This window comes from Equus asinus, chromosome 5 (assembly GCF_041296235.1).
Source record: "Equus asinus isolate D_3611 breed Donkey chromosome 5, EquAss-T2T_v2, whole genome shotgun sequence".
NCBI lineage: Eukaryota > Metazoa > Chordata > Mammalia > Perissodactyla > Equidae > Equus > Equus asinus.
This window is the reverse complement of record NC_091794.1, coordinates 82,865,351-82,888,083: the sequence shown is the minus strand read 5'-3', so window position 1 is coordinate 82,888,083 and position 22,733 is coordinate 82,865,351. Positions and strand designations below refer to the sequence as shown.

Here is a 22,733-nt window from a genome sequence, read left to right as displayed (position 1 = left end):
CCAACAAGAAGTCGCCGGCTATGAACCCGGAAGTGGGCTCTCACCGATACAGAATCTGTCGGCGCCTTGATCTTGGACTTCCCAGTCTCCAGACCATGAGAAGTACATTTCTGTTGTTTATAAGTCACTCAGTCTGTGGTGTTCTGTTATGGTTTTCCAAACTGGACAAGAAAACCACTGTCTTGAACGTTGATGGTTGCCATGCCAGAGGGAAAGAGAATCAGAGGACGCTCAAAGCAGCAAATAAATGCTTCAGGCATAAAATGACACGTATCCTTTCTGCTCAAACTCATTGGCCACCTCCAACCAGAAGAGGGCCAGGAAATAAAGTCCTATCATGTCCCAGAAGGCAGAAAGCCAGAAATATTTAGTGAAGAGCGTTAATGGTCTATCACTCACTATATACCAAGAGCTGTGCTTAAATATATTTTAGGCATTATCTCAGCTAAGCTTCAAACAATCCTATGAAATAGGTACTATCAGTATCATTATCATTTCTATTTTGTAGATGAAATAACTAAGGCACAGAGAGGTCAAGTAACCTGATAAAAGTCACACAGATAGAAAGCGAAGCTGAGGAGTTAAACCCAGTTATTCTGTTCCCAGAGTCTGTGTGCTTAACCACCAGGCTATGCAATCTCTTACAAGATGAGAAAATTTAAGAAGCACCGCCATAGATCATGGAGAGCTACTAAAGGACTTTTAGCAAGAGGGTGGGATTCAATGGAGGTTTGCCATTTATGAAGCTCTCTTTCATGAGTGCGGTGAAGGATTAATTTAACTAGGGTTAGACTAAGGCAGGAAGGCTATTTGCATAATGAAGAGATGAAGATGAAAAGGACCTGAACTAAGGCACAATTACCACAATTAGCTGGGTAATTTTGAGGCTCTGTTTCACCAACTTGAGCCTCTGTGCCATTATTTCTTGAAAAATGGTTGTGGTAATACCTATTTTTATGGGGCTTTCTGAGATTATAAAAGATAACATGAGCAAAAACTCTGACAATACTAAGGCTCTGGAATCATAAAGATCTAAGTTAAAAAACCCAGCTCTGGGGGCTGGCCCCGTGGCCGAGTGGTTAAGTTCGTGCACTCTGCTGCAGGTGGCCCAGTGTTTCGTTGGTTCGAATCCTGGGCGCGGACATGGCATTGCTCATCAAACCACGCTGAGGCAGCGTCCCACAAACCACAGCTAGAAGGACCCACAACGAAGAATATACAACTATGTACCGGGGGGCTTTGGGGAGAAAAAGGATAAAATAAAATCTTAAAAAAAAAAAAAAAAAACCCAGCTCTGAGGCTGGCCCCGTGGCCGAGTGGTTAAGTTTGTGTGCTCTGCTTCCGCGGCCCAGGGTTTCGCTGGTTCGGATCCTGGGCACGGACATGGCACCGCTCACAAGGCCACGCTGAGGCGGCAGCCCACATGCCACAACTAGAAGGACTCATAACTAAAATATACAACTGTGTATTGGGGGGATTTGGGGAGAAAAAGCAGAAAAAAAAAATCCCAGCTCTACTCCTCATTAGATGAGAGAGTTTATTGTTCTAAGTCTCAGTTTGCTTACCTATAAAATAGGTGTTAAAGCAAGAAAAGTTAAGTTAAAGTAAGAAAAATTATTATAAACTGGTTGCAGGTTGAGAAAATTATCTTAGCAGGAAGGCAGAATTCCTTCTAGAGAAAGAACTGAGATTTTGTTTAGGAAAAATACCATGATGAACATGTGTGTTTATGAAAATCAAGTCTCCTAGATACTAGGCATGGCTAGAAAGGAAGAGGGCTAGACAGAGAATTCAATTGTTTTGATTAATAAAGTAACAGAAAATTTTAGTTTTTCTCTGATGTGTTTTAAGGGAAGCCTGGTCTTGGGAGAAGGTAAGAGATAAAGGAGAGGGTTTCACTAGAGATAAGACTACTCTGAGCATCTGGTCTTGCCACCTTCCCTGGTCCAATCTTCCCAGGGCATCCAGAGGGATCTTTTAAAAGCACTAATTGGATCATGTTGTTCCTCTCCCCCAGTACAGTGCCCGATACTTAGAAGTTTCTCAGTAACAATTTGCTGAGTGAATGAATGAATGAATGAAAACATTTTGCAGACGCCAGGTGGCGCCCTAAAGAAAAGGACAGCCCTTGAGAAATTCTCTGTAGTAAAGGTGGCTTTGGACAATGATGTTTAATAATGGTTTTTAAATGGTTGCCTATTCTGTTTCCCAGCAATCACCCCTGCTCTCTATTCACCTCTCCAAATAACCTTCAGTAAAGGTCTGCTGCACAAAAGTGCACTGTTTGGGGAGGATTTAGGGAATGAAAGAACAAAATGTCTACGCAGCAGGCAGAACAATGTCCAAAGATGTCAGTAATCATAAGAGGAAAGCTCATGAACAGGGGAACCCAGATTCAGCGGAAGCAGGCCTTCCAAGTGAGAGGTGATCAGAATCTTCTGAAAATTTGAGGTGGCTGTGATGTCTCTCTAATCCTGGGTTAGGGGTTGAGCCCTTCTATTTGGTTGTTGAGGGAAGGAATAAGCTGGAGGACTTTGGAGTATCCACAACCCTCAGGTTACATAAGGACGATATTTAACTCACAGAGACATTTTGAGGATTATCTTGGGCTAGGTCATGTAAAGCGCTCAGCACAGTGCCTCGCACATAGTAAGAGCTCAGCAAAGGTTGATTGTGGTTTGCCTTCACTTTCTTCCACTCCCTCCACTCTCTTTCTGCCAGGCTCCATTCATTCTTTTCCAAGGACAAGCAGGGGGCGTGTCCACCCTCCCTCCTCCCCCCAAAGCTCCGCCCCCCACTTCTGCCCGGATTGGTTCCCGAGAGGCGGAGAGCCCGGGACGAAGCGGCGGGGGCGGGGCGCATGCGCGGGCTGGGCCGGGTGGCGGTGGGGAGGAAGAGCTGCCGGAAGTAGGCAGCCGAGGTGGTGGCCGAGCGGGCGGCAGCTGCCAGGGAAACCGAGGCGCGGGACGCACGACCCGCAGACAGGCAGGCCCGGGGATCGTCTCTGCGCCCGGCACGCAGGAGGCTCGAGAGCTCCTGGGGCTCTCGGGGTGGAGGGCCACCGGTCCCGCATCCTTCTCTGGACGCGGGCCTTCCCCTGAGCCCGCCAGGGGGCGCCGCACCGAGGGGCTGCGGAGTGGGGGGCGGGCGCGGCTGCCGGGAGAAGGGGCGCCGGGCGGGGGGAGAGGGCTCTCCCCCGCTCAGGAGGTGCCCCTGGGCGCGGGACCGGGAGTCCTCACCTCCGGACTGAGGCAGGGGCTTCTGGGGGCGAGGAGGGCGCGTCGCCCTCTGCCCCCGCCGGCACCCTGGCCATGACGGGCAAGTCGGTGAAGGACGTGGATCGGTACCAGGCGGTCCTGGCCAACCTGCTGCTGGAGGAGGATAACAAGTTTTGTGCGGACTGCCAGTCTAAAGGTAGCGCATCCCTCCCAGAGGGCGAGGGGTCCAGGCTCCGGGCTGTGCCTGGGAGGGGGCCTGGGTGGGGAGGGGGTTTCTGGAGCTTAGGCGGCCCAGAGCATCCTAAATGGTAACGCGTGCTGCTCTTGCTGATAAGCCTACTGGGTGTCCTGCAGCGCCGGGCTTGGTGTGGGGAGAGGTCGCGAGGGCAAGGGTGAGTGTCTTTCGGGGGGGGGGGGGCGGGTGGAAGTGGCTGGTGTGTGCAGGTGAGAATGTGTGTATTTCAGGGCTCTGAATGAGTTCTGGGCCGACTGTCAGTCCAGAGGCAGCCCAGGGCTCTCAGCCTTCCACTTACAAAGCTGGGGATGAACTGCAGTGTGTGTGTGTGTGTGTGTGTGTGTGTGTGCGCGCGCGCGCGCGCGCGCGTGAGAGAGAGGGAAAGGAGAGAGGGGGAGGAGGGAAGTGAGATGACGGGGAAGAAAACTGCTTAAATGACTTTAAAGGTGGTGATGGTGGCTGCCTGCTATTTGGTTAGCAGCTCCTTCTGTCATTTTACAGCCTCGCGGAGATCTGACAGAGCTTAGGTGGCTTTCTTCTTCCTGGATGTGTGCAGTGGGAAGCTGCCTTATGCAGTGACACGGTGCAGATTTCTAGACAGCCTAGCCCTGGCTTGTGGAGTGCGTTGGAGGCCTAGTGTGTGTGGTGGCAGAAACTAGCTGATTGTGGCTGGAGCGCAGGATCCGATTAATCAGTGGAGAGAAGGAAGCAAGGGTTGCATCAAATGTGTTGCTTCCATGGTGATTATCCTTCTAAAGGTGAAATGTGATCGTTGTAAATTGGCAGAGCCATTTAGTCTTTGTTTTCTGTGCCCTCAAAGATTCATGATTTGATACAGTTAAAAATCAGTATGATAGGAAAGCATGGTTATTAGTGAAATGTTTGCCCTCCAAATTTATAGATAGAAGCTATTATAGATATTTTATTTCCTTGTTTTCTTTCTGAATTCTTTGGAATATGATTGGAGGAGTTGGAAAAAATTGTTTCCCTTTGGTTGGGGAGAAAGAGATACGTAGTTATATTTTGGGAGCTATTATTCATTTACTTTTGTTCCTAATGCAGTGGATTTGCCAGGGTTGTTCGCCATATAGCATATTGGGTAGAGTACACGACAAGATTCAAATGTATTTGTATTTATCAATATTGAGAAAGGAAGTACATGCTTAATTGATGCTTTCACTTAATTACCTTTTATTTTAGAAAAATAAGGTTATGTAAGGAGAGCAGGGGAGTGATACATTGGTTTGGAATTCTAGTAGTATATTTTAGTGCCCTCTACCAATAAATAAATGGCATGTGCCATTAGGAAAGCAGGTCCCCGGACTTCTTTCCTGAATTTTTACATTTAGCAACAACTCATTTTAAAAAGTACTTCAGAATCAGTTTGTGTTGGGTGGGTTAATTTCTTATAGTTGACTCCTGTTAGACCTTGTGCTAGATCTGTTGGAAGATTCAGTTTGAAATTTAGGAATGCATCTCTTGGCTTTTCTCAAATTCCCTTGTGTCCTCAGTTGACAGGTCTTGAGTCACAGTGAAGCAGCTCACTGGAGGGAGCATTGCTAGGTTTGAGGAGTCAGCTAACCTTTTGATGACTAGTACCTCCCCTCCACCTCCTCATTTCTCATACTGTCATATTCCAATAAAATATAGCATATGGAAGAGAGAGATTGATTCATCACTTCCTCCCTTCAAATTGTCTGTTGCTGTTTATCGATAGCATTACTGGGGATCAGGTAATGAAACATTAGTTAATTGTTAATGAGAACTAGTGACTGCTGGCTTGTAAGCTTTATTACTTGATCCAGTTTGTGAATTATCTAGCCTCTTCTGCTCTTTCAATCCCTCTCACTCATTTTCCCCCTCCTTTTCCCTAATTTTGGTTGTTATCGTGATCCTGTGGACGACTGTTAGATCATGGAAGGAAGAGACACTAGCATCAAATTACCTGTTAGCTTTGGTTAAAAATACATGTAGTGGGAGGACAAGTTTAAAAACTGTTGGCTAAAATGAGATTTAGATTTGAGTTTATTTATCTGTAGGTCTCATGTCCTTTCTTACTTAGAAAATTGAGAGCTAATTGTCCAGGACCTGGTGAGTGATTGCTAATCCGTTAATATTAAATCAGATGATGTGGTCCTGGACTACAGATCTGTGAGCAGGTGTTTTCAAATGTTCCAGAATAACTCTTTGGTAATTGTTCTTCTTTTTAAAATCTTATAGTTATTTAAAAATGATATTATCTTTAGATATGTAATTTGCATCAGATTAGAGAACAAACTTGTGTTCTCTTTACGTAGTACAAGTTTTGTTGGTCCTGGGGTTTTTAACTCTCCTGAGCACAAGACTCACCAGTTTCTGGGACCTCCCAGGCATTGAAGTGATCCTTGTGGGGGAAAGGAAGCAGCTATGGTACTGCCTTTTTAAAAAATGCTATGAATTGCTCTAGGCCCAAAGATGTGGTTTCCTCATTTACCTTTCTGGTAAATTTTTGGACAGAGTTATGTAGTGATGAAACATAGGACAAACATACTGAAAATTCCAGCTATGTTAATAGTGACTCCACCTCGCTGAGGCTAAGTCCCATTTTGGGGTAGATGCTTGGTGGGGTCGTACTGGTCCAAGGTTTAGCCTTTCGCTCTGCAGTTCCACATTTTATCAGTGTGCCTGGAATAACTCCTAATCAGCCTCTTAAGAGACTGGTTTAGACTAGACACTATCTTATTTACCATGAAAAGATCTACCTTTCTGATGACCTCAATACTTGTGTCCACTATCGGGACACTCCTTTCTCAGTATCAAGGTTCGTAAAAAATTGAGAGCTGTTTAATGAGAAAAAGAATTAGAATGGAAGAAATTTGATGGTCTTGAGGAATGTTTACTTCTGATTGTGAAACACCACATGGAATTCTGGAGTCTCACAGAAACTTTGTAATAATTTTTTTACTTTTTGCTTCTTTTACTACATCCTATCTCTGAAATGTTTCACCTCGAATCACCTAATCATTGCCGCTGTTGCAGCTCCCATCGTATGTTCTTAAATTTAAATTTACTTTTTGAAAAAAGTAGCGCTTTCATTTAGTTCAAAATCCAAATGGGTATATGTACGCTGAAAAATTGTCTTTTGAGCCCTTAGCCACCATTTTCCCTTCCTGGAAGTAACCACTGTTGGTCATTTCTTATGTGACTTTTAAGAGATAATATATGCGTAGACAAACAACTATGTTTAAATATATTCTTTTGCAGGGCTTCTATGCAAATAGTAGCATGTTACCCACAGTTCATGGCACCCCACATTTTTCAGTCAATGCTATAACATGGAAAGCATGAAGAGTCTCTCTCCATGCACGCTGAGGAGCTTCTTCATTCTTTCAAGGCATTTTCTAAGGCTGTACCTAGGTTATCTTGATTAAGTTCAAAGATATGGTGAAGTGATTTGGAAGATATCTGTTCTCACTGAAGGCATCTTAGAAAGTGTCTTAGGCCCATCCATAGTGCATATAAGCCCACCTTTCAGGTGACGGAGAAGCAGAGTAGTGGGAGGGGCTGTAGACTTGATGTTGGAACATCTAGTTAACTCCTTTACTCTGCTAGTTTTAGCTTTGTGACCTCCAGCATGCCACCTAACTTTCTCGGTTTAATTTTCTTCGTTTGAAAGATGAAAGCGCCTCGCCAACTAAAGGGTTCCACAAATGTAGCATTATGTATTCTTACCATTGCTGATCTTATTTATTTTTATCTTGATTTTATTCATTTTACTTGCTGACTGTATTCCCTTAAATACTCTGGTTACTGGAAGCCACAGTTAGAATGACTCACCCAATAATTCCCTAGTCTTTAAGCCAAAAGCATTTCCTATATATGGGGGTTCTGGCATTTTTGCAGATGTGCTTTATGGTACCCTTGAGGGCGGTCCCTGGATATTTCCTGACTCTTCAAACTTGCCTGAAAGGTTAAACCAGGGAATCTTTGTGTAGAAATTTTCTAATAGTAGTGCTAAATTTTAACTCCGGTGAATTAATCTCTAGTTTTCCTTTACTTTTGTTTTCTGTTGATAGCTAAATCGTTGCTTGTTTTATCATCCCTTAGAACATGAACATTCTTATCAATTTTTAATTATTTTAGCTGTATCCATGGTACTTTTGAGAGATTAAAAAAAAATTCCATCAGATCTAGACAACGGAAGAAGTTTTGGTTCCATTTCTAGTTCTTAAACACCCTTCTCCAGCCAAGATCAAATAACTTTCTGGGTTTCTACAGCTAATGCACCTTAACTCTGACAGTCGTGGTTAAGATGACACAGTTTTACTGAAAGTGATTTATTAAAAAGTCCCCATTACATTGTCTTTTAATATTAACTTGTTAAACCTGTTCCCTGGGAGATACTTTCCTGATCATTTGCCCTGTCCTTTAAATATCATTCCGTGGCAGTGGGATAGAGAGTACAAAATGTCCTGTCTTTTGGGGGAACTCTTTGCAAGCCTGCAATCCCACACTACATATATTCATTTGGAAGATATTTCTTAAGCACCTACTGTGTGTCAGACACTGGACCAGATCTGTAGATTAAAAGATAGGGTCTTTGGTCTCAAGGATTTTACAGTCTAATGGGGCAGCAGATGTGTAAACAGATAAATGATGCAATGTAATAATTATCATTATGGCATTGTGTACAGGGAGAAATGAAAGCATTGAAGAAGGCAAACAAGTCTGCCTCAGGAAGTTGTGACTGCAAAGAGACAAGTAGGCTGTGTCAGGAATGAATAAGCATGACCTTGCCAGGTGAATTCAGGGGACTTTGCCTTCTAGGCAGAGGAAGCAGAATGTGCAAAGGCTCCAAGATGTGCTGTATTGTGTGTATATGTGTGTGTGTGTGATTCTTTAGTATATTTTGACTATATGCTGGGAGCAGCGAGGGATAAGGTTTTTAATAGGTAGGCAGGGGCCAATAGGGTTAGAATTCTAGCCCTGTAGTTGACTTGCTGTATGGTACTGAGATTGTGAATATGCATTAGACTCCCTGTTGTATAAGAAGCCCATAGTATTGGAAGTCCACCTGCTACTCAAATGGAATTATAAATATTGCAGACATGAAATGTTTTCCAATTGCTGAGTAGCAAGAAAGGTCTGAGTATTGTGCCCACAAGATCTCTATGAAAGTGTACCTTCACAAATACGTTGAATTATCTTAGAAAAGTCTAGGGAAATGCCAGTGGTAGATATTATATCATTTCTGGAGTTGATGACATTGATTTTTGAGGCCGAACATGCTTTTATACTCAAGCAGTCTAAGGACACTGAATATTTGATGTGTGCTCTCGGTTGCTCAGTGCTTAGGGTGCGCAGACAGGTAGCTGCAGCCACGTCTCTTAGTGCACTTTTCTGTTCTACACTCTTCAGTACACAGATCTGTTGCTTTCAAATAAATCAGAAAACTGCTTTCTTTCTGCGTTTTTCATCTGATGTCATTATGGTGTGTAGGTGGCAGCTTTCTTGGGCACAGTTGTCATTGAGTCATTGTCTGTTTCTATTCTTCTGCTTGAAAATTCCATCTTGGAAATAACATCTTACAGTTGATGACTGCAACACTTTACTCATTGTGTACATTGCAGCTGACTTTGTGTATTATGTTGATGGACTCTACCTGTGTTCTAGACAAAGATAAAGTGACATTAAATGGACTCAGACTCAGTTCCTCCAAATGATATCCCCCGTGAAAAAGATGCCAAGCAAGAATCTGCATAAAACACACATACTATTTACATTCTAAGCATACACTGCCTTTTGTTATTGTAGCTGTTTAAATCCTTATCACAGTTGTACTTCTGTTTGAGCAAGTGGCCAGTTTAAGTAGACACTAACTTTGAAGAAGTTCTGTATTGGCCCCTGGAATGTGACAGTTCAGCATACCACATTGAAAAGGTAGGAACCAAGTCTGTGCAGAGTAGAAGACCTTAAAGTTAATTCACTTTTACCAAATTCCTCTATTGTTAAAGAGATATCCCTGTATCGGTTAATTTTTTAAAATTGTAATTGGCCACAGCTAACATGTCCACTGGAATGCAAGCTCCATGAGGGCAGGGGTTGGTGCCTGTTTTGTTTGCTCTGGTGTTTCCAGCACCTAGAACAGCGCTTCGCACACATCAGGCCCTTGGTAAATATTTGTTGAAACAAATGAATTGGTTTTGTCATCCATAAACCCTTTGTTTCCTATTAGGAGAAATCTTTTACAGGTTGTCTGAATATTTGTTTAATTCTTAGGAAAGCTAGGTTTTAAAATATATTTTAAAGTCAAGGACCAGTCAGGAAACAGAAACCACTGTTTCTGTTCATACAGGCCATACAGGCAGAGGGAATTTAGTATATGGAATAGGTTACACACGTGATACAAGAGCCGAGAAGGTACATGGGCAGGGGAGGCAACCCAGAGATTAGCAACACCTGGGAGCTACTGTGCCCCTAAGGAAATTAGAAGGTACTGGTGTCATCAAAGGCCAGAAGCCTGAGCTTCTGGTGTGAGCTAGAAGCATGGAAAGAAGAGCTGTCTGGTGGCAGCTGGAACTCAGACCAAGTAAGAGAGAGCATTACCTGGCTTCCCCCCTCGTCCTGCCTCTTATCCTTATCAGTGCCTCCCGTTGGTGGATCATACCAAGAAATCAGTTGGCAGGGGAGCCTGGGAGATGTAGTTCCCTCTGTTAGAGTGCACCCAGGTAGGATCCAAGTGGAAATGGGCCGAGGCACAAAGGCACTTGAAAAAAATCTCTAAGATGTAATTCTTTCTCCTTAAAGTAAATAGTTGAGTTATTTTGGACAAGAGACGTGCAGGGTTTTCAGGCAGATACAACCTTCTGTGCTTCTAAAGGATCTTAACTGTTGCGGAAACAATAATTAGTCCCGGGAAGTAATGTAACAACTCAGTCATTGCCTATATAATTAGGATGTGTGACTAGGAAAATTGGCTTCTGTTGAATCTATATTTGACTGTTGGTTGCAGCCAGGAGCGATTTATTGTTTGGTTACTTAGAAAAAAAGAGTTCCCACCCTGTCACTTCTGGGAAGCCTTGGGCAGGATGTATATACATTGAGCTTGTCCCATCTACAGCTAAACGACTTGTCAGTAACACATAAGATGTACAAAGAGAGATTTAGGGATTGCAGCCTTAAAGCATGGTACAGAGTAGTCTTTCCTTGATAGTTAAGGTAATTGCAGTGGAGTTACAGTGGTCCCCCCTTATCCGTGGGGATACATGCCAAGACCTCCAGTGGATGACGAAAACCACAGATAGTACCCAAGCCTGTATATACTAGATTTTTTCCTATACTTACATACCTATGATAAAGTTTAATTGATAAATTAGGCACAGTAAGAGATTAACAACAGCTAAAAATAGAACAATTATAACAATATACTGTAATAAAAGTTACTGTAGGTCTTAGCAACCTCAGCATACAATTTTTTTCCTTGCCTTAAGTAGAAAACTTTCACCTTTTCACTTAAAGGAAGTGCTTTACAGGTTCTCTTTGGCATACCCGAATTGCCAGCATCACTACTCTTGCATTTGGGGGCCATTATTAACTAAAAGAAGGGTTCCTGGAGCACAAGCACTGGGATACCTTGACAGTGATCTGATAACCTAGAGGGCTACAAAGTGACTCCCGGGTAAGTGGGTATACAGTGTGGATACGCTGGACAAAGGGATGATTCATGTCCTGAGCAGCCGGAGAGGGCCTGTTCCAGATTTCATCACACTATTCAGAATGGCACACAATTTAAAACTTATAAATTGTTTATTTCTGGAAATTTCCACTGAATGTTTTCGGACCACAGTGGACTGCGGATAACTGAAACCGTGGATAAGGGGTAACTGCTGTAATTTTCTTTGTGCCACGTATCATTTTAACTAGTCTTATTGGTTTGTCTGATTTTTTCCCCCACAACTTCAGAGAGGTTAGCACTCGGGGCAGGAGGTGAGGTCACTGGATCTGCTTTCTTCTATCCTGGGCCTGAAAAGTATTTTGTCTTATAAGGAAGGTGGCTGCTGCTCCATTTAAAAGCAAAGCCTCTCAAGTTATTGCCACTAGTTTTCTTCTTGATTAGAAAGTTCAGCACTTTCTAGAAGTGCTTTTTTTGTTAATCAGGTCACCTGCCTTTGGGCCTCTGCTACATTAATGGAATTGGTGGAACTAGGCCAGCAAGGTTTTTCGGTAGAGTGTGAGTACGTTTGCTTTTAGGCTGCTATTTTCCATAGAGGCCACGGATAGGGGACCCTAACGGTTTGAGTAAAGCTACCAACTGTAAAAATTGCGTAGGTTTCATTGTTTTTCTCTTTCCTCCAAAAACTAATTTCCTCTTGGCAGGTGTTACTGTAATTCCATGTGTAATTAAAATGTAATTTGGTATTTTCAAAAGCATATAAGATTGCTTCCCAGAGTACCAGTTTTTTTCAGCCAGTCCATTTCGACTTAAGAGGTACCTCTATGCATTTTTGAAGCCTCATGTTTAATAATTACAACATTTCACTACTGTGTTTGACTCTTCCATTTTCCAAACTTTCTCCTTCCCTACCCCACTCTTCTGGATCCCGTATTTCCCCACAGGCTTTGTGGATGCTGGTCCATTGATGGCTGAACTGCAAGTCCCTCCCCAGTGGAAAACCCCAGAGATGAGCCAAATCTGCCTTCAGCTGTGGCCATCCAGCAGCGTAAGGTTGCCCTGGTGGTTGTCTTCAGTTTGTCCAACTCTCCCCTTCCACCCCGCCCTCAGGTACCTCCCTCGTGTGGCTGAAACTCGCCCTGGAATCCCACCTTTGTCGCTATCACTGGGTGCTAAGAGGATTTTATTATTGCTGCTACTTTTCATTTTTAAGTAATGTTAAGTAGTTCTCTGACCATTTTTGTTGACCATAGCTCTCTTTTCCCCCCAAGATGTATATTCTCTATGAGTGTTCTGGTTTGCTTTTACATACACATATAGAATATGGTTTATTTAGAAAGTACTGAATTTCATAAGCTCACTGGAGAATGCTTTGTTGAGTTTTAAAAATTTTTATTTCAAGTCAAAACTTTCAAAGAGAAATTTCTTAATCTGAAACAAGGAGAACTGGATCCCTCAGGCTTCATGTCATTTTTCTTTGCCCAAAAAACAAATGTGTAATGTTCTCATTTTATGATGTACTGAACATAGTAAAACAAACACAGGAAAAAGAGAGACCTGTTCTCAGCCGTAGCTGATAAGCCTGTCCTAACACAGTGATTTGAGAAAATAGAGTGCCTTGTCTTTTCCTTTTTTCAAATAGCCATACTGTCTTTGCAGCAGTTGCTAGTGATGGAAAGACCATAAATCCCCACGCCTCTGCCACAGAGCTTACATCTTTAGATGTGGGTTTACGTGCTAATCCTACCACATTGCTTCCTGAAGTGCATGCGAAACAAATTTTGTTATTTAACTTCTTCCTCTTTTCTTGTCTCACTGGAAGTCCCCCAGTGTGTGGATTTAGAAATGAATTCTCCAGTGTTTCAAGCCTGAGTTAAAGATTTTGTCTTAATATTGTTTAGAAGGTCATTTTTGTCCTAATGCCTTCAAAAAATAATTTCTTACAGAATTTTCTGTGTGAGCTGGTCACATCGTAAGCTGCAGGATAAAGCTCGACAGGGAGGGGGCATTGGTGTCTTTTCTTGTTGATAGATTACCACTGGGGTTATAACTGACACAAGCCCTCCAGCGAGAAATGGGAAGGAAACTCCCCATTCTTATCATGATACTTTTGTTCAAAACAACTGTAAACAGCAGAGCTAATGGAACCAATTTAAGTGTGACAGCAGATTTGAGAAAGAAAGAATTAAAAGATGCAAGCTCTTCTCTTATGTGGAAAGCATTTCTATTGAAAGAATAGCCATTTGGTACCTGGACTTTGCTGCTCTGAAGGTAGGCATGAGGAGTTTGTTTAGAGGAACTGTTTCAGACCCAGGAGAATTTTGAGAAAAGGCCTTTCCTGTAGTGTAAGTGCTGTATTAACTTGTCCAGCTTGTACGTGAGAGAAAGGAGGTGTCATTAAAGGCGGCATTGGAAATCAGGAAGACCCCAGACCAGCTCCTCTGAGCGTTTGACTTAGTTCTGAGCCTAGTCTGTGATGGAAGCAGCCCGACACAGATGCCTCAAATCCAGGGTCCATATTGTGGGCAGATTAAAAATAGGGCTCAGTTTCATTAGACTTCTTCTGCATTTAAGGGGAAGAAAAGAAAAAGATTTGTTACCATAGAAACAGACTCCCAGACCAGTTGTTTTTTGTCTTGTGGGATTCTGGGGGTAGGGAGGCAGGAGGGTCCTTGTGCTTATTAGGTAAACATCATTAAATGCTGTTTCTTTCAAAAGCAAAAACTTTGTTTTTTCTAATTATGGAAGTTATTCATATTTGTGATAAAAATCATTAGAAAGTATGAAAAAGTATAATGATATAGAAGATATTTCCCATAACCTGTATCACCCATTTTTTACTTGAGTTTATACCGTAATAATTTTATATCATTATGTTTTTGCTTAACATTTAACATAAGCATTTTTCACGCCATTAAAAATATTTAGGGGCTGGCCCCGTGGCCGTGTGGTTAAGTTTGCCCGCTCCGCTGCAGGTGGCCCAGTGTTTCGTTGGTTCGAATCCTGGGCGCGGACATGGCATTGCTCATCAAACCACGCTGAGGCAGCGTCCCACATGCCACAACTAGAAGGACCCACAACGAAGAATATACAACTATGTACCGGGGGGCTTTGGGGAGAAAAAGGAAAAAAATAAAATCTTTAAAAAAAAATGTTTAAATACCTTTATTGTATTTCATCGTTTGACTGTGTCATTACTTACTTAACTCTAGCCCAGTTTCTGGGCATTTGGCTTTTTAGTTTTTCAGTATTGTAAATAATGGTACAACATCAATTTTTGTGTTGCTGTTAGACTGATGGGTTTTTATGTGTTCAGAGTTGAGTGGTCATGTGGGCCCTTTATTTTTAAAAAGGTGTCAGGGAGTCCTCTGGGTTGAGTCCATATAGAGAAGGCCTTGCCCTGGGGGCTGTCATTCTGAACTGCCTCACGGCTGTGGACCTCTGTTGAGGTTAGGAGTGGAGAGCTGGGGACAACCCTGCCTTGAGCATAAGGAACGGCTTTATGGGACATGATCACAGCAAGATGGGTGATATATTCTTATATCTCATGCGTAATCTTCTACACTAAATACTTGACATGTGGAAATATTGTTGTGCCATTGAACGGCCTCTTATGTTGTTCACACAGGCCTCCTTCACTTAAATTCAGTCCACTGGGCAGGTGGGCTAGAGTCCCTGCATTGGTCGAAAGGGGATGACAGCTACTGCATTTTTTTTTCCCCAAAGGCTTTCCTTAGACTGTAAATTCTATGAGGACAGGGATTATGTCCCATGTATATCTGTATATTTAATGCACAGTGGCTGGCACATGGTGTCTAATATCTCCATTGTAAGCACTATTATTCTATTATGTGTTCAGATCATATTCTTTTTTTGTTTTATTTTTTGAAAGTCACCTTCATGCTATTAACTCAGATATTTGAAGATCTGTGACCTTCCAGGAAGCCGAGCAGATGAAGTTCATTTTTGCTTTGTGGTATTTGCTGCTTTGTGCCATTTCTTTTGTGTGCTGCTGGCATCTGTGCCGCATTGAGAACCGGAGCCAGTCACGAAGCTCATACTCTGCCCTCACAGTGGGAGGTTTCAGTGCGACACATCATCGTGAGGAAACGTGGCATGGGGTGTGAGGCGGGAGGCAGCAGTCGTAATCCTTCAGCCTTCTTGCGGGGTGGGAGTAAATATTTAGACACGGCTCTCAGGCGCGGTAGAAATTAACAATAACCTTGCAGCACTTTTAGACATTCTCCCCTTTACCCGCTGGAACAGGTTTGTTTCATTTGAAGAACTTTGCTCTGGCTCTTTTGAAGCTGAGATTTTTTTCCTAGACACCTGCCCTGGGTCCCTCTGCATAATGTTCCCTTTGCGGGATGTTTCTATCCTCATGGCTGGCATCTTTGCCTCACCCCTTTGCACGACACCTTCTGACCTGTGCCTCATTATACCCAATTCTGAAACACCTAGATTTTGAACATTATAGTGAGTGTTTTATTTTTGAAAGGGGAAATCTCTATCTTTTGCTCTCTTCCCTTTAGCCAGGGCTATTTTGATGACTTAACATTTAGCATGCCACTGGACTAACCATCTGTACTTTGATCCCAGATTTCATTTCTGTTCTGCTGTTTGTTTAGAAATGAAAGTTCTCTAGCTTGTTTGCGTACAGCTGTGATTGAATTAAACTGGCACCAATTTTCCGTCTGTTTGCCATTGGTTAGGGCTCCTGTGATGTGTTAGGAAAGCTGCTGCACGGTGTTGAGGACAGAAGCTCACATGTCCGTGGTCTTGTGCAAGGGTTCATTTGCTGACTCAGAAGGTTTTGGGTCAAGCTTTGCCTGGGTGAAAGGCTTGAGCTTCCCTTCAAACAGTTGGAAAACATTTTCTGCCTGGCCACTTGGTCTTGAGGTCTAGTCTATCACACTCTTCTCCACCTCCGGGCTTCTTTTGAGGAAGAGGAATGTGGGTGGGATGGGGTGTGAACAAGCCTTCACGCACAGTCTCAGATGTTGGGTTTCCCAGCGGAGAGAGTGAACTGTGTGTTGTAATAGAGAAGAACACCTCAAAACAGTTTAGTGGCCATTATTGGACATCTGCTACATTTAACACACATTCGGAGTCTATAAAGATGATTCTAATTCCTGTCTAGCTGATGCTTTCTTCTGTGAACGTGGGTACATGGGTTGGCCTCTCTGGGCCTTAAATTTTTCCACCTGTGCTTGCACTAGATAATCCTTAAGGTTCTTTCCAGTTTTGAAAACATTAGTTTTCCTCTAAATGTTTCACTCTTTGTTACAGAGAAGAGTCTTTTCCACTGAATTGGTATCTTCTCATATCTCCCGTGCTCCAAACTAATGGCTTTCAAATGCCTCCTCTAGGGCAGGGCTTCTCAACCTGAGCACTATTGACATTTTGGATACTTTGTTGTGGGGCTGTCCTGTGCATTGTAGGATGTTTTAGTAGCATCCTGGCCTCTGCCCACTAGATGCCAGTAGCAGCGCCCACCCCTGCCAGATGTGACAACTAAAAATGTCTCCAGACGTCGACAGTGCCCCTTGGCGAGGGAATTGCTTCAGTTGAGAAACACTGCTGTAGAGGGAGACGAGTGGTACTGTTTGAATTGGGGCTATTTTTAATGTCCATTTTCATATTGTTTCTCTTCTGCTTATTACCTATTCTGGGGGTAGAGGATGAAGAGCAGTCTCATTGGTCAATGGCCGTATCACCCTTCATAGCTTCTTCTAAAGATTTGCATCCCCCAAGTGGGCAGGCTCACTTTGCATCTTCGGTATTCTTTTCAGAATATGAATGGATACTGATTGTTGCAAAGAGGAAGTTAAGGCTTTAATCAGAAGTAACCTGAAAAAAATGTAAAGAACTAAATGTCCCCAGTGGGTGAAGGTAATAACTTCTAGTGAACCAAGTAGCAGCTGTTACCTGAAGTAAGATCATAGGAGATTAGTGATTTCCTATGAAGTGAGTGGTAGGAAATTAGTTTAATTATAATGTCAAGTTTTGGAATATCAGGTCCACCTGGTGGACTTTGAAATGATCATCTAGCAGTTAGCTGAGCAGCCCCTCCCCCACAGCTCCTCCCCCCAGCCTACTGTCAGCCATTGATGTAGTGATTGAACTGTATCAGATCTCTGATGAGATCTAATTTTTATCCTTCTTACATTTGCCGTAACATGTCAGTTTTAGGTTGAATAACTTTGCATTTGCCCCAGTGTCATCTTTTCCTCGTGTCTTTTAAATCCACATTCTTGACTGGATTGGGTGCAGAATGGTGCTGGTTGCTGACTGGGGTAGAGTGTGTTCTGTAAGCATCCTTGCTGGGGGGCTCTGGGATCCCAAAGCCATGATGGAGACGCGTGAGCCTGTGTCGGTCCCAGTCCCTTGGTCCTGGCAGCTCTGTGTTCCATTCCAGCTGAGCCTTTGCTGGAGTAATTGGCCACATAGAGCCTTCAAGCCAAACAATTGTTTGTACTGAGATAGTCTCACTGTTTAGCTTCTAATGAAATAATCTCCTTCCTGCCCCTAATGAAAGCAGCTATTTTTTTATTTCCTCCCTCCCATTTTCAGAGAAGCCATGTTTCAGCTGCCACTCTTCTAGCTTATTCATAAATGCTTTAAGCAGGGTCTTTGTGCAGAGGAAATTGGCTAGAGCCAAAATATCATGGGCTAACCAGGAGACAAGGAACATCAAGGACACCCTTTCCCCTAACTTCCCTTTCTTTTCTTTTTTTTGTGAGGAAGATTGGTCCTGAGTGAACATCTGTTACCAGTCTTCTTCTTTTTGCTTGAGGAAGATTGTTGCTGAGGATCTATGCCAATCTTCCTCTGTTTTATATGGGATGCTGCCATAGTGTGGCTTGATGAGTGGTGCTAGGTCTGCACCTGGGATCTGGGCCTGCAAACCCCTGGCCACTGAGGTGGAGCGTGCGAACTCAACCACTATGCCACTGGGCCAGCCCCTCCCCTAACTTTCTATGTAGGGTATTTAAATTACCTTTGTATGATTTTCTGATTAAAAAGTGATTCAAACCTGAAGTCCACATGAGAAAAATACTCAGGTTTTTTAAAAAAATATACCAAATTAGGCAGGTGTTACCTAAAGGAGCTCAAAAAAATAAACAAAACCAAAAATGAAACCCAGCAACAGAACCACCATAGATGAGTGCCACAGGAGAACAGCAAAGTGGTGTAGGAGTCAGAATAGGACGGAGAAAAGGCTTGATGGAGAAAGTGCATGGAACAAGATTTTCACAGTGATGTTTTGCAGGTAGGTGTAATTGCCGTGTAAAGCTGTTTGTGAGGGCTCTTAAGTCAGTCTGGAAAGTGTAAGTAGTCCAGTTTTCGTTATTGGTCAAAACCAAGAACCTGCAAAATGTGAATTCAGGAAGGAGAATCCACAGGTAGAGATGAAAATTTGCCCAGGAAGCCCCAGTGTGCCCTGCTTCTCTTTCTCGCTTTGGGTTGCTTCTTTTGGATTATCGATGCTTTTGTCACATTGCTGCCTCTGCGCTAAAGCTCTGGCTTATATATAGACACAAATCACTTCCTTTGATTCTTTGCCCTTAACCCTGTCAGGACTGTTCAGAACTTTGAGTACAAAGAGGGGGAAAAAAGGGAATTTATCACAAAATATACAAAACTAAACAATAGTCACCCTTTCAAGGTTTAATTGCTGATCCTACCCTGCCTTGTTCTCAGTCCCTATTCAGCTTCATAAGCCTGGGGTCTCTGTGCCTTAGCTTTATAGGGCCAGGGTAGCTTCTTAATTACCTTGCCTGATTTCTTTCTTCTCAGCACCAGCCCTCCTCCATGTGAAAGGTGCTATCTAAGGACCCACCGCCCAGGAATTGACTCTCAGAGAACTTGACCTAGAGCTAAAAGCCCAACTAGCCTGGTGCTGCTGCTCGCTTAGGGCTCTTGGACTCATTTCCCAGTGGGCAGGCATCCAGGCCTCTTCTGAGGCTTCTGGCATAAGAAGAGACCTCATCCTCCAGGCGGGACTGAAGATTCTTCAGCAAAAGTGGGGTCTTCCCACTTGGAGGGCCCAGCAGTATGTGTCACAACTTTTATACTGGTCTCTCATGGGAGTGGTTATTTAACAAGAACTGTGGACATACTGGGTTTTTTTTTTTTTTTTTTTAAGATTTTATTATTTCCTTTTTCTCCCCAAAGCCCCCTGGTACATAGTTGTATATTCTTCGTTGTGGGTTCTTCTAGTTGTGGCATGTGGGACGCTGCCTCAGCGTGGTCTGATGAGCAGTGCCATGTCCGCGCCCAGGATTCGAACCAACGAAACACTGGGCTGCCTGCAGCGGAGCGTGCGAACTTAACCACTCGGCCACGGGGCCAGCCCCCATACTGGGTTTTTTTAGAAGGGAAAAGTTTCATTTTGACTACATAAAATTTAAAAGCATATTCAAAACAAAATAACAGAAGTTAAAAAGAAATTTAAAAATCAGGAAACAAATAATTGCAAAATGTCAATTCTCCTAAATTAATCCATGCCTCTAGGGCTAAACTAATAAAAATATTACTAAGTTTGGCTGAGGGTGGTGGTGGTGTTTAGTTTTTGTTTTGCATTGTTATTAAAACCAATCAAAATTTATTGAGATAAATATTGTTACTTTCATAGATTTTTAACAACAGCTCATTGCATTTCCAGTATTGTTTCAGATGTCTCCACTTGGTCATGTCAAACTTCAATTAATGGTTTAAGTGATAGTGGATCTTTTATTTCAGTCAAAGAACTGTAGTTATACTGTCCAATTCTAGAAAGTTCAATGAAGTGGGAATAATATGTTCCTAAGCACTGTATTAAAAACTGTCTTAGGAATTATAGTAAGAGCAAATGTAGCATCGATTAAATAACAGCCCTTAACTAAAAAGAGAGAAATCAGAATTACTTTTAAAGAGAGAAAACGTGTGCAAATATTCTGCTGTGGTTGTGGATTCAGGGGGCGGCTGCTGTGGAAGCTAAAACCTGACTGTGACCCGGGTCCCTCAGCCCTCCCAGTGTGACCCTCCTCCTTCCCTGGGAGCCTGGTAAGGACAGGGGCGCCCTGACCCTCTCGGTCCTCTGCTTGTTGAATGGCAAGGGCTAAGGAGCCACTGGGGAAAGCTGCAATTTCAACTCTGCTTTAGCCAATTGTTGTCTGCTGTGACCATTTTCTTTTCTTAACTCCTTGAGTTTCCTCTCAGTCAACAGAGATGCCAGCTAACTTTGTTGAGCTTTTTATCTCGTGGGACATAGTCCATCTTTGATAGAAGGAAGTGTGTTTTTCCGGTTCTCTCTCTAGGCCTTTGACCATCGTTCCATGGGGGTTGCACTTCTGGTGTATATTGCTGATGTTCTGATACACTTTGGGAAGTTTCCGCTTTCTTTCTAAGCAATAACCTCCTGCCTTGATTAATTTTCTGTGAAGTTTCATTATATGTTCTTCATGTAGTTCGGTCAGTATATGAAGTTTCACCGGAAGATTTGAATCTCACTTTCAAGCTGTGACTATTCAGACTATTAAGATGCTTGCTCAGTTTGGAAATTTCTCATTTGACCTGTAAGCCCTATTTCATTTTCTTCACAAAGCCTTTAAAATGTTTCTTCTTTTCTCCTTCAAGATTTTTAAAGGAGACATTTAAGTTAACAGCATCAATGAGTTTCTTCAAGGTGACTTCTGACTCAGAGTCTGGGTGGTCCCCATTTTCTGATCCAGTCTTTTTGTCTAATCCCAAGTTGTCATCATTCATGTGATTTTCTCCAAAGAGAGAAGGCAAATTTACCATCTCCTGCACAGTTTTAGTCATAGATTTTTAGCTGGCTGTTTTCATCATTTACAGCCTATTTCATTCATGTGTTTGAGTTTTTAAGCATTTCTTTCCTCAGTTCCCACACTCTTTGCTTACATTCTGTGGCTTCTTGGGAAAGCAGTTTTAGGCTTTCCTGAAGAATGTTTTCAACCATACCATCCATTCTTTCCCTCTGAAGTTATTCTACATTCTTCTGAGATGTTTTTAGGGTGTTTTCATGCCAGTCACTAGCGTTTGCAGAGATTTTGATGTATCTTTAGTGACCATGTATGTCCTTGAAGGCAAGCCAGCATCACTCCATGAAATGAAAGTTTAGGGGGCTCACTTTTCTCTTCTTTTTCAAGAAAGTCTATTGTGTCCTTAAGTGAAGAGGTGGACCTGTTCAGATTTGTGTTAATTTTTGCCATTCTCAATGTAATGTTCAAGGACTGGCTTCCACTGGAGGCATCAGCTTGTGTCATCCGTCTAATCTTCTCACTGACTTTATGAGATTCTTCAACCAGGCAGCAAATCTTTTGGCTAGCTCTTTTCCCCTCCTTAAAATATGCTGGCTCTTTACTATCAAAACAGTCATAGCTGCACATACCAGAACCTCCTAGGGAAATCCCAAGAGACGTGGGCCTTGCCTCATACTTCAGACAGCACCACCAAGAGCACTGAACAGCTGCTCCAGGACTGGCTGGAAAGACATCTTTGTGACAATCAAGAGGCCCTCTGGTTGGAATCAGGGACTCTCCACGCCCAGGATTCCCTCTATCTGTGTCCCATCCCCAAATCAGGAAAAGGCCTCTGAGCATCTGTGGATAGGAGTCACCCTCTCAGATTACTCCGTCTGGCTAGAACATGGCAGCTGGCACCTATATACACAGTTTTAAGGGGAAGTGATGTCTTTTTTGGTGTATAGAAGTGAGAAGGGGAGTAATAAGAATTGATCCTAGAAAGGCCCAGATAATAGAAGAATTTAAGCTATACTTAGAAGTTAGCAGTTCAGTTGACAATGGGGGTCCAGTTACCTGTCTTTGAGTAGGGTGATGACATCATTGGAATATACCTTGGCAGAAGGTCCTTTTCAGAGCTAAAAAAAATTCCAAACTAGGATCTCGTCCTTTCCCTTCTGAGGTATTCTGGGAACTAGAGTTGAGTAATAGTGGTACGGGTTGATTTGCTAGTTCTTTATTACCAGAAACATCACCTAGGTATACCCTAGTTACCATCCAGTGCTGAGATAGACGGAAAGGAAGAGTTACAGCCTAACCCACAGTAAATCCCTCCCTACTAATAATAAACCAGAAAGATAAGACTGATGTGGAGCTAAATTTACCAAAAGTTAACTGCCCTTCCTTCAAGTCTTTTCAGAGTAGTTTAATGAATTTTAGAGATAACACCTACTATCTTTTGTAAGAGGTAGATTTTAGAGATAACCTAATCTGGGGAAGGAAATGGACTCTCAGAGAAGTGAATTGACTTGACTAAAGTCACACAACTGATTAGTGGCACAGTGTAAATAATCCGTATCCTTAGCTCTGTGGATAGCAGGGGCTGGGGAAATAATACAAGATACATACAAGCACGTTACTGGACTAGTTCAGAGCAAGTCCTGGTTTTCCTGGGAGTTAAAGGAGATGAATAGCCGACATATAGAGGAGCTGAGGAACGCCAGTGCACCCAGCTGTAGACGTGTGCCTTGTTTTGGTCCCTGGCCCATTGGCCGTCTAATTGTTTTGGACTTATTTCTGTAGGCTGTTTTTCAGTTGTATTTAATTTTGTGGTCCTCCCTTGCCCAGGACTGAGCAAAGTCAAGGCAGATCCATTGTCTGTA

General features: G+C 42.9%; 1 protein-coding gene across 1 annotated transcript in view; it reads left to right on the top strand.

Moving 5' to 3' along the window:
- The first annotated feature begins 2,879 nt into the window (after positions 1-2,879).
- Positions 2,880-22,733, top strand: part of SMAP2 (small ArfGAP2) — a 44,919-nt gene continuing 25,065 nt past the window's right edge. The window contains exon 1 of the mRNA XM_070510226.1: positions 2,880-3,414. Coding sequence (XP_070366327.1) covers positions 3,312-3,414 — 103 coding nt within the window. The 5' untranslated portion in view covers positions 2,880-3,311. The remainder of the gene's footprint in view (positions 3,415-22,733) is intronic.